The 12,180-nt window shown below is 39.5% G+C and overlaps 1 protein-coding gene and 1 long non-coding RNA gene across 2 annotated transcripts; both read left to right on the forward strand.

The window, feature by feature from the left end:
- Nucleotides 1-1,915: 1,915 nt before the first annotated feature.
- On the forward strand, nucleotides 1,916-8,914 carry smpd1 (sphingomyelin phosphodiesterase 1). Its single transcript, XM_074611826.1, has 9 exons — nucleotides 1,916-2,074; nucleotides 2,260-2,473; nucleotides 3,762-4,082; nucleotides 4,453-4,733; nucleotides 5,858-6,031; nucleotides 6,305-6,476; nucleotides 6,678-6,754; nucleotides 7,373-7,518; nucleotides 7,610-8,914. The coding sequence occupies exons 2-9, from the start codon at nucleotides 2,264-2,266 to the stop codon at nucleotides 8,026-8,028; spliced, it is 1,800 nt and encodes a 599-aa protein (XP_074467927.1). The 5' UTR covers nucleotides 1,916-2,074; nucleotides 2,260-2,263; the 3' UTR covers nucleotides 8,029-8,914.
- Nucleotides 8,915-10,330: 1,416 nt separating this feature from the next.
- Nucleotides 10,331-11,419, forward strand: LOC141752735 (uncharacterized). The gene is made up of 3 exons (XR_012590331.1): nucleotides 10,331-10,609; nucleotides 10,958-11,003; nucleotides 11,239-11,419. It is a non-coding gene; the product is annotated as an uncharacterized LOC141752735 (long non-coding RNA).
- Nucleotides 11,420-12,180: the final 761 nt, after the last annotated feature.

Genomic DNA, 12,180 nt, shown 5'->3' on the forward strand with positions numbered 1-12,180 from the left:
GGCCACAAGATGGTGCTGAAAGCTCCAGAAAACCTACAGTAAGTGACTAAACTTAAACTACAATTTCTACAGTTCAACAGTGAACCTTCAAGCTGAGCTCACAGGCTGTAGTTAATTCTTGAATGAGAATTTTATTTTTCAAATCTCTGAACAATTAGTTGTTCGCAACAGATTGGAATTTCTCATTCATTCAAGCATATTGCACGTTTTGGCACATGTGTGCAAAAGAGTAAGTACAGCTGTCTACAATGTGCATATTAACCACTTGCACATGTCTTGCTGATCAAAACTGATGAGTTTACTCTCAGTGAAATTGTCGTACTCTTCACAACTTTTAAACATTCATTGTGTGAGCCTTCACATGCAAAATGATCCATTCAATTATCAAAATCTGTCAGACATACATGTATATTCCATAAATATATATGACATGGTGTTACGTACTGTGAGGCGGTACAATTTGTTTTTTTCTGAACTACTGCAGGTTTTTACATTTACTGTGAACACATATGCATATCCTGTTTCTGTGTATACAGTATTGACTTTTCCCAGTAAACTTTGACCTGTTGTTGAAATGGGAATCTAAACAGCTCAGTGCAATAGACTTCCAGCCAGACAGAACTAACATTCTGGTATAGTACGGTAAGCAGTCAGTGTCAACAAAAAAAAGTAGAAGAAAACAGAGTTTTGCATATAAGAAACATTTCCAAGTTTGACTGCTGTGGTGAAAAAAACATCTCAACATTTTGACCAGTATGGCTCACACAATGACAAAACAACTTTTTATTTTGGTAGTAATCAGAGGTGGAAGAAGTACTCAGACATTTCACTATAGTAAAAGTAGTAATACTACATTGTAGAAATACTCTGTTATAAGTAAAATCTTACTCAAAGTACAAAAGTATTAGTATCAAAATATACTTTAAGTACCAAAAGTAAAAGTACTCATTATACAGAATAAGATATGTGTTCATCACTTTCATGTTGCCACTGGTAAAGGTGGAGCTCATTTTAATTACTTTATATACTGTTGGGTATTTTAGTCTATAATAATACATCATCATTAGTTTTATTATTGATCTGAATCTTCAAAGTAACTAGTGGCTAAAGCTGTGAAATAAATGCAGTGTAGTAAAAAGTACAATACTGTGTTTCCCTCTGAGATGTAGTGGAGTAGAAATATAAAGTAGCATTAAATGGAAATACGCAAGTAAAGTACAAGTACCTCAAAATTGTACTTAAGTACAATACTTGAGTAAATGTAGGACAGATAATGCACACAGTGCACTTTCATAGACTAAGCTATAATCATTTTTAACAGTCTCTTCTGCACTTTTTAATAGGCATGTATCACAGCTGTTACCCTGCACTATATTCACTTTTAACAGTTTTCTTCATCTCCTTGTATTTTTATACCTCGTATATTTTTTTTGTATTTTGTACTTTGCACTACTAACTTTTTTTACTGCCTTTCTACTAACATGTTTTGCACTATGGTACTGTGATGCTGGAAACTTGAATTTCCCTTTGGATCAATAAAGTAACTATCTATCTATTTATCTATCTATCTAATAGTCAGCCACGTATAACAGCAAATTATATCTCTGATGATTTTCTTGGGATGCGGTATCTTATTTATTTGGGGGTATATAATGGGAGTGGGTGTATAACTTGGGGTTATGATGTGAATTGATATGAGTAAATTGTTTTTGGATTAAGCTACTGTGTAACTGGTGCAGCATTTAGTTAGTTATTGCTGTGGAAGCATGAATGTCATAAAGTATGCTGGGGTGGAACAAAAAGGCTCAAAGGCTCAATGCATGCTCCCTAAAGTGATCAACCAGCTGTGCAGCTTGATACAAAATGTGCTTGGAAGTGTGACACGTGACGAGTCAGCTGACCTGCTGTGCCTTTCACAAGACCGAGCCGAGAGCTCCACACATCATAACAAGCAGCAACAGACCGACGAGCACACAGTAGAAGCGAGGCTGTGTTGAATCTCCTGACCCGCCTGTAGTTCACCTCTCCAGGGGGAAGACGACGACGACCCTCCGGTCTGCACTTTGTTTTGGAGGTACTGTGTCAAAAGAGCAGCTAGCTCGCTACTTTATTAGCCTGTTTTGTGTCGAAGCCAAACTAGTTTTGTGGGTGTTTATGTGTGAGTCATTTCTTCTAAATTACACCTCTTAAGTGTTACTTCCTTCACGCTGCTTCACGTCCCTTTTCAGAACAAACAGTTCTCTGCTGTCTCTCACTCAGGACAATGAAGCTCCCCACGCTGCTGCTGCTCCTAACCGGCTCTCTGGTGTTCATGCTGCCACTGTTGGGCTCCAGTCACCCGGCACCGACCTCAGAGCAGCACAGGCTGGTGATCATGGAGCAGTTCACTCACCAAAGTGTCGGATTTGATTGGAAGAATGTCACCTGCCCTGTGTGCAAAGCTGTCTTCACCATCCTTGATATCGCACTTCTGGTAAATTGTGAACATGTTTTCTCACTACAGGCTACTAAAGAGGACACTGTGAAGTATGCAATGAAAAAGTTCTATGCTTTGTATCCAACCTTCATAATAAGGGGTATATTGTTCAGTTTGCGTTGCGACTGAGAGGTGTTGATTTAACTTAAGGGTCACTCTGGAGGCTCTATTTTTGGTGGTGTTGCATAATATTGAGAGATGTTTTGTACTATCTAATATTTTGTTCCCTTCTAGTTTATATAAAGATGTGAGACTATACACCTCACACTAAACAATTCACCACAAACTACAGCCTCCAACATAAAGTTGAATCACTACTAGGCCTCTACCCACCTTAATCAATTTCAACAAAAACCTTCATGACAAGATTGATTTAATTTTTTTTTTTTTTTTTTTTTAATCTATTAAGAGTTTGCAATTTTACAGTATAAAAGTTCAAAATATATACGGTGGTGTCAGAATTTACCGCGATGTCGATATATGAAAATGAAAGGGTAACACTTTTTTTTTTTTTTAAAATGCATCATGGTGTTCCTCTTTTGTTTGCTTGCTTGCATCAAAGATTTCTAACCTAAACGGTTGCTTGAACTCCTTGTTAGATGTCACTGATTGTTGCAGCTTCTCTCAATTTGAATATATTGAATTCAAGATCATTTATTTATTGAAAATTGGGATATTATGCGTAGAGTTAAGATGGTAAAAATAAATGAGTGTTTCACTTCCTGTTGCTCTGTGCAAACATACTACTTATAGACTGCATTTAATATACGTTAACTGTGTTTTACTGTGACTTACTTATATAGGGTTACTTCAGTTTGCAAACAAATGTGACCCTAAAAGGCCCCCATATGGAGAAATGTCCAGTTCTTGTTTTGCCCCTTGAAAATCTCATCTATTTCTATATCTCCTGGTGCTGATTTAGCACAAAAACACCCGTGAGACATTTTGATCATATGGTCTCTTTGTTGACCTCAAGTGATCCTGTCGTCCAACAGCTGTTTGATCTCAAAAACAGGCCTTCTAATCTGGCCAGATTTTGATTCAAATAGAAAGTGTAAATGCACTTAAATGCTGCACGCATCTAAGAGTGACTTGTGCATGATGTCGAGCGTTACGTTGTGGTCGAGGAAGTTGGCATTTTAGATTCAAACTGATTCCAGCCTTGGTTCGTTTTTCAGGAAGTTTGTAGTTTTGACATCAGTCAGCGATGCGTCGTGTCTAAGGAATTTTCAGAATCGGCTACGTTGAGTTGTATTTTCACTTCCTTTGTTACCTCTCTTCCTAGGCTGATGCGAATGAAGAGCGAGTGGCTCGCGCAGTAGGCGAGGCGTGCATCCGTCTCCATCTGGCTGATGAGCAGGTGTGTCGAGAAATAACGGAGTTGTTCAGGGACGACTTCATCCGGGCTCTGCAGCAGTCCTTGCTGTGGCCCACCGAAGCCTGCGCCGTGCTTGTGGGCCCTTCCTGCGGCAAATTTGACATCTACGCCTCCTGGAACATCACCCTGCCAAAGGTCGCTAAGCCCCCCGTTACACCACCCTCTCCTCCCAAACCTGGTTCTCCAAAGAGCAGGGTCCTGTTTCTAACGGACATCCACTGGGACAAGGTGAGTGTCCTTGAGAGCCAAAGCAGAATTGAAACTGAAATAATCTGGTACACAGTTTGGTACTGGTAAATCTGGTTCTTTACTGGTTCTTTACATGTGTGATAATAACATGTTAGATTTTCTTATAGTGCCTCAAAGTTTGTCTCTCACAAAGTGTGTGCATTAAATGCTGTTTCATATTAGTGTATAGTAAAAAAAAATCAAGGACCACCCTCTCACCTCTTCTACTCTCCAAAAACAAAAGTTACTGATTTACTTGACGGTAAAGTTGCCGTTTTCTCAGGAAGTTTGGAATGGCTAACTAGAGGGATTTTGGTCACCTGACCTTTGTTTTGGATCGGCTTCTAAAAATAATCCTCTCCACTGACAGGAGTATGCAGCCGGCAGCGCCGCAGACTGCAAGCACCCTCTGTGTTGTCGTAACGACTCAGGCTCTCCCAGCTGGAGGCGGAGGCAGGCTGGGTACTGGGGAACCTACAGTAAATGTGACCTGCCTCACCGGACGGTGGAGAACCTCCTGGAAAACGTTGCCAGAGACGGACCCTGGGACTGGGTGTACTGGACCGGAGACATACCGGCGCACAATGTTTGGTCACAGACCAGGAAACAGCAGCTGTCAGAGCTCACAGTCATCTCCAGGCTCATCCACAAGTAATTTCCCTTTAGGATTTACATAATTGCTCCTTTTACATACCACATAATGATCAGAGTAGTTTTTAATAGAATAACTTAAACTATGTCAAACACGTTGATAACATTCGGGATGTTTTTTGATGCTGCTTTGTGTCGAATGTTTGTCATGCGTTGACTTAAAAAACCTGTACTACGAGGGCACGTTCAACATGCTCAGGATATCTTCTCGCTATCAGGCTTCACTAACCCTAACAACCACAATCACGCTAAGCGGTTATCAGCTGGGTAAGTCAACTTAGGGTTTCCCAATCTAGCCCATGAGTGCGTTCACATAAAAGGGGCGGTGTTTGTAGCGTATGACCACATGCAAACATGGACAAGTCTACTGCAAACTATAATATTAGACAAATACAAAGAAGTTAAACACATAAATCCAGACTCGAAGTAACAATTGCAGCTGCCAAATGCAGCAGTAGGCCTACAATGTTGAAGTACTTGTAATTTACTTGAGTATTTCCATTTTCTGCTACGTTATACTTAACTACAATTCAGAAGGAAATATTGTACTTTTCACTCCCACAACATTTATTTGACAGCTGCACTTATTCTGCAGATTCAGATTAATAATCCAACATACAATCAACAAATAAATGATGATGTATTATTATGGATAAAGACTTGACTGCTACCTGTCAGTGTATATAGGCTAGTAAAAGTTAGCCTCACCTTTTACCAGCTTCAACTTTAAAGTTTTTACATGTTAATCCATTAATAAATATAATCCAATACATTATTCTGAAGTGGACCAATCTGCATAATGAGTACTTTTGGTACTTTAAGTATATTTTGATGCTACTAATACTTGTTTATTTTTACATTAGTAAGATTTTGAATGCGGGACTTATAATAAAGTATTGCTATACTGTAGTATTACTACTTTTACTTAAGTAGAATATGTGAGTACTTCTTCCACCACTGGTGGTAAGTAGGCTTACTTTCATATTTTATAGTCACCAACCGCATACACAAAAGTACCAGTAGCAAAGTAACGCAAGGAAATGTATACTGCTTCATAGTACGGGCCTCTGGATTTGATCCAAACAGCTACTGACTCTCGCCTCTTCCTCCTGTCTTGTGTCCAGACACCTGGGACCTAACGTGACGGTTTACCCTGCTGTAGGGAACCACGAGAGTACGCCTGTCAACAGCTTCCCACCCCCCTTTGTTCATGGCAACAGATCCTCCGCCTGGCTCTACGATACAATGGCAGAGGAATGGAAACCATGGTTACCAGAGCAGGCTTTGAAGACTTTGAGGTTCATCATTTGTATTATATCTAAATGTTTAGCGGGTCAATGTTTAGTGCAGGCTGAGCCACCCTGTAGGTGCTGTTGTTAAGTAAAAAGCAAGCTTTAGATCATAAACTGTTTATGTCAGATGTTTGTCCTTCCCAGTTATTGTGGTCACAATGGTAAAATTTTTCAGAATATTGTTCCCTATAAAGAGGGTTTGGAGTTTTTATGGTCAACCCCCAGAGCTGAATTAGCCTTTCTGAGTCCTTTTAACTATGTCTTTGGATGTAATTCCAGGTACGGAGGATTCTACACAGTGGCGATTCAGCCTGGTCTGAGGGTGGTCTCTCTCAACATGAACTTTTGTGCTCGAGAAAACTTCTGGCTGATGGTGAACTCCACAGATCCCGCTAACCAGCTGCAGTGGCTGGTCCATATTCTCCAGGCCAGCGAGGACAAGGGAGAGAAGGTGAGCAGAGCAGCAAAAAAAAAAAAAAGATGACCGAAGACGTTGGGTGGTATAAACGAGGCTCAGGTCTCACTTTTTGCCACGTGCTTCATGACTCTGTCTTTCTCATTTTACCTCCCTACAGTCATGCGATTGCAGTAAAACATGTTTTATTAGTGCTATAATCTTCTTCTACGTGGTGTGTCCTCCTCTTTTATTTAGGTACATATCATTGGTCACATTCCACCTGGCCTGTGTCTTGGCAGCTGGAGCTGGAACTACTATCACATCATCAACAGGTAGCGACATTTATCATTTAAACCTAAAGATGCAGAATCCCCAGAACTGTTAGAAATCAAAGTTGTAGTGCAGCCAAGACAATTGAACTAGCGGTACTTCTTGTTTTTGTGTCCTGTTTACTGATTCCCTGAGGAGAACACACCAAGTTCTGAAATGTGACTGTCAATAGCAGTTTCAGACTATTGATTTTGACATTGGGGAAATTAAGTGTTCCACAGTAGTGTATATACTGCTGTCTATTGTAGCTGCCATCTACTTTAAGTGTAATGCCAGTATATGGTACAGTATGTCCATCCATAGTATCAGTAGTCTGGGGCTCTTGGGATAATTTGCATGTGAAGATGATTTTAGTCAAATAAACATGGTTGACGTATTATTTAGCAACGCTTGTTACACTTCCTCTATGTTTGCATGGACGGATCAGATGCGTGTATGCTTTAGTTAATGAATATGGAAGTTGTTCTTTTTTGAAGATCATTGACCTACTGCTGTTTAAGTAGCTGCATGCAACATCCTAACCTTTTGCAACCTACCAATTAGAAGACACGTGACAGAAGTTAAAAAGCTTTCTCGTTTAACATCCTATTTTTTTTTTTTTTTTTTTTTTTTTCTTTCAGGTATGAAAGTACAGTTACTGGACAGTTTTTTGGCCACACACACCTGGATGAGTTCCAGATGTTTTATGACGAGGCAACCATGACCCGCCCATTGGGAGTGGCATTCATTGCTCCCAGTGTCACGACTTACATTAATCTGAACCCAGGTGAGTTCATAAACTAGTTGAGTTGTTGAACTCTCAACATTTTAGAAGCAACGCACAGCTTAAAAAAAAAACATAATTTTTCTCTTTACAGGTTTCCGTGTCTACTATGTGGATGGGAACTACCAAGGCAGCTCTCGGCTGGTGCTCGACCACGAGACCTACATCCTCAACCTCACAGAGGTCAACCACAGTCCGGAAGCGCCAGGTAGCCCAGAACAGAACCCCAAATGGACACTGCTGTACCGCGCCACCGAGGCGTACGGTCTGACCAGTCTGTTCCCTTCCGACTACGACGGGATGCTGCAGACCTTTGTCAAAGATGACCAGATGTTCCAGAAGTTCTGGTACTTCAGACACAAAGGACACGTGTCAGAGCCGTGCAAGGAGACATGCAAAACCTCATTGCTGTGCTTCTTGCATAGCGGGCGGTACGACGAGCTGGAGCAGTGCGACCTCTTCAATGGGTTTGGAGGAAGCTTGGCACGGGCGGCCAGAAAAACCCTCTGTTGACCTCTGGAGGTTTGAACTGGATGTCTGGGTGACGAAAAAGCACCATGACCAAATATGAAATTGAGCCAAAAAGTGTATTTTTCCTGTTGCTGGTTTGGTCAACAAGGATTGTTGTATTTGTTTGATAACATAAAGCACTTGAGCTAGTAGTCATTACTCTGGCAGTTTAGGTGGATATCATGAACCTCACATTGTCTGAAGAGATCTCAGATATGCCTTGTGTTATCAGTAATGTTTTTAGAAAACATCCGATTATGATTGTAGCAGGTTTTTGGGTTTGTTGACTGCTGTTTTGCAATGCCAATGTCGTAAAGACTGCATGAAGTAGTCCCGAAAGGTGTTCTGTTTACTTGAAAAGCACAGAAGTATTAGGTGGATTGTGGATCATGATTTCTATTGTACCGGGTGTCCTTCTTGGTCTGTCCCACAATGCATTGTAAAGCATATCAGTTGGCCCCTTACGTTACTGAATGTGGTGGATGAATGGATCTCAGCCATCACTTCTCAGGTTTGAGCTTTGCGGTGTGTTTCTACGCAGAACAGAGCATCTTCACTCAATCATTTTGTCTTCCGTCGTCAGCACTTTTTTGTGGGGATTTAGGTCAGTAAAGTATTTACCTTAATTTGCCTCAGCAAAGACGTCTTCAAACCTAAACAAGGAATCATATTTCTCATCGAGGTTTACTTCTGTCTGCACTTTAATTGTTTGTCGGCTAGTTACTGTCCAGGTTTGATAGACTCAAGAGTGTGACGAGCACGAGAAGGCTCTCAGCTCTTGGTCTATGCGAACTGTGGCGTGTCATGAGCATGACAAGTAATGTACCTTGTAAAAATGAGCAATGATTTAATGAGATTGTATAAATGATGAATTAAAGATGTAATCTGATACTCATGTCTGCTTGTTTTGTGTTTGCTGTGAGGTGAAGTATAAATTAAAAAGTAAAAGTCAAAACATACTTTCAACTGCTTTTTATATTGTAATAAAAACAGTTTATCTGGTGCCTAGTTGTCCTCTGAAATGGCAAATACTGTACATGTATAAGTCACATACAGATGAACAATAATCCAAAGTGCCAACATTCACATCAAAAGTGATCCCCTTCTTGCAGTAACTGAAAGAAACCGTAAACTTCTCTGTGGTTTCCACTGTTGCTTCACTGAGGACATTATCTGTCTGATTCCATTCACTAAACCACATGGTGCATTAGAAAAATGGATAGTTTCAAATTGACTAAATGAGGGCTGTCAAAGTTAATGTGATAATACATTAACGCAAATTTGTTTTAACGCCACTAATCTTGAACACATTAATGTAAATATATTTAAATTAAGGAATCCATCGGTACCAACCATGTCATAATACCTTACTAGTGAAGGAGGCTAAATAACACTCCAAACTTACGCTAAATTTTGGCGAAGAAAAACTGGCACTTTCAAAGGGGTCCTTTGACCTTTTTGAAAAAGTACATGTTGGAGGGGATCTACTCCCAGCACCACAAACAATTTTGAGAACGTGCATGTTTTCCTCTCCTTGAAATCCTTTGACCTCTGACCTCCAGATATGTGAATGAAAATAGGTTCTATGGGTACCCACGAGTCTCCCCTTTACAGACATGCCCACTTTATGATAATCACATGCAGTTTGGGGCAAGTCAGTCAAGTCAGCACACTGACAGCTGTTGTTGCTTGTTGGGCTTGAGTTTGTCATGTTATGATTTGAGCATATTGTTTTTATACTAAATGCAGTACCTGTGAGGGTTTCTGGACAATATTTGTCATTGTGTTGATAATTGCTTTCCAATAAAAAATATATACAAACATTTGCATAAAGCAAGCATATTTGCCCACTCCCATGTTGATAAGAGTATTAGTGACCCGCTCTATCAAAATGAGTCGGATGTCGCGGCAGCGCATTCTTGTAAAAACACGTTTTTTTATGAAAAAGTGTGTTTTGGGTTGTTTTGTTTTTTTATGCGTTTCTGAATAAATAAAGTCTCAGCTTTAATACAAAGTAAGAATCGATGTAAAATTCAAATGATAAGTCTAGTTTTGAAGCTCTTAAACATAAGTTGTCATAAAGTTTTTACCGGAAGTCTGCTGTATTGACTCGGCTCAATAGAGCTGGTTGACAGAGGAGATAACGGGCTTGACAAGATGAATTCACGTGAGGAAAACATCGCTCGACTTTTAAATTAAATTCCTGTTAGAGGTGCTATATCTGACGACAACTGGACCGACTTAAATTCAGATTATTTCACCGCACCGGGTGATGAGGACAGCGGGTGCGCCGGGTATGGGTCGGACGCCCTGCTAACGCTAGAGGCTAGGCTAGCTCTCAATCAGCTGATCAGGACGGAGAAAGAGAGTTGGAGGAAGGCGAGGAGGAAGATATTCCACTCATGGCTGAGCCGATGATGGCACACAGTGTCTCTGATTATAGTTATTAAATCAGGACAGTGTTATAGAGACTGAGATCGCCCGGCCGGGAGTACCAGTGTAGCTGCAAACTGTAAAACAGCGCCGCTCTCTACTCCGGAGGAGATGGAGAGAAGACCCGACCAAATGAAAGAAATGACTGATGGTAAGTTCTTATAGTTAAACTACACTATCCTTATTTTATCCGTTTGTTTTAAAGACTTTTAAATCACTATAGAGCAGGCTAAGAAGCATTAATAGCAGCTAATAATGTGTGTGTCAGTGTGTGTAGTCTATAGGTGTCTGTCTGTCTCATGTGTGTCTCTGAGGTGTCTGTCTGTCTCAGGTATGTCTCTCAGGTGTCTGTCTCCTAGAAACTATTATTATTAAAAGGGAAATGTTGTGAAGTGTTTAATTCATTGAAAGAAGCGTTGTATCTGAACATAATCCAGGCAGCTGTTACCTCCTCACCACACCAGGTTTTATGAAAACAATATACAAATGTAATTTCTAGGAGACAGGGACAGGGACAGACAGGGTTGCTGTGAGAGACACAAAAGGTGAGGATATCATTTTAAATAGCAAAAGAAATAGCTTAACATATAGTAAAATGATATGTTGTATATTAATCTGATATCACATGGTGAATAGGCTATGTTTCTGAATATAGGGCTGTATTAATATGATAATGATCAGGCCTCATTCAACAATGATTCAACATGATTTAGCCAGCCTAAAATCTTTGAGATGACTTGATTTTTCACTTTATGCTTTTCACTTTATGTCATTTTGTAGATGAGAAACATCTGGATCTCCTTGAGAAGATCAGCTCCCATATGACCCTGTCAAAGGATACAGTGAGCTGCAGAAGAAGCCAGCAGAATGAGTACAGGCACCACATTTCATAGTCTTTCTATTATATCTATATTTCTATTATGTATTATTTTATATAATATTGTACATACATAATATGTACATAATATTTGTTCATATGCTATCCATTTTCTAGTATGTTTTTTTATTGTTTGGATATGGACTTGTAAGTTTGTGCATGTACCTGTGTGCACATGGCTCCATATTTAATATTTGTAATTATGTATTCTTCATATAATTATTATATTGAAATAAACATATATACTATATATTATATCATATGTACAGTATATTTTTTTATATTTTATAAATTTTATTCCATACATTTTGGATTCTTTTCTACATGGACTTCTAGCCCTATCTACTGTACTGCTTGTGGTCATACGCGTGCACATAGTCACGTGCACATCACGTGCTCGTGACTATGTGCACATGTATGCATGAAGGTATGTGTAGGCTACATTATGAAATGTTGGGTGTCACTTTTGACCAAAACATATTGTGTTCATTTAGACTTGAGTCTTAATAAATGTGTTTTAATCAATGCAAAAAATGGCTGAAAATGAATTCTTATCTTTAATGCCCTTTTTCTCAAAAGTAATGTTTCATGACAGTCGAACTTTGAAAGAGCATATCTCATTGAATATTTGGCGTAGAAAGATAATCTTGGTATTGCCATAAAGCTGAGACTTTCCTCTTTACAGTCAGATAGATAACTCAAAATATGTTTCGGGGTCAATGTGACTCATAATGATGGAGCAGGTCAAGTACTTGACAAATCTCCCTTTAAGGTACATTTTGAACAGATAAAAAATGTGCAATTAATTTGCGATTAATGACAATTAATCATGCAAATTATCACGA

Source organism: Sebastes fasciatus, chromosome 16, assembly GCF_043250625.1.
Source record: "Sebastes fasciatus isolate fSebFas1 chromosome 16, fSebFas1.pri, whole genome shotgun sequence".
NCBI classification, from domain to species: Eukaryota; Metazoa; Chordata; class Actinopteri; order Perciformes; family Sebastidae; genus Sebastes; species Sebastes fasciatus.

What these genes read in the sequence shown, in the direction of transcription:
- smpd1 (XM_074611826.1), top strand. Translation starts at nt 2,264, where the DNA reads ATGAAGCTCCCCACGCTGCTGCTGCTCCTAACCGGCTCTCTGGTGTTC. An exon ending in TCCTTGATATCGCACTTCTG is followed by an intron (nt 2,474 to 3,761) that starts GTAAATTGTGAA and finishes CTCTCTTCCTAG; the next exon opens with GCTGATGCGAATGAAGAGCG. An exon ending in GCGAGGACAAGGGAGAGAAG is followed by an intron (nt 6,477 to 6,677) that starts GTGAGCAGAGCA and finishes TCTTTTATTTAG; the next exon opens with GTACATATCATTGGTCACAT.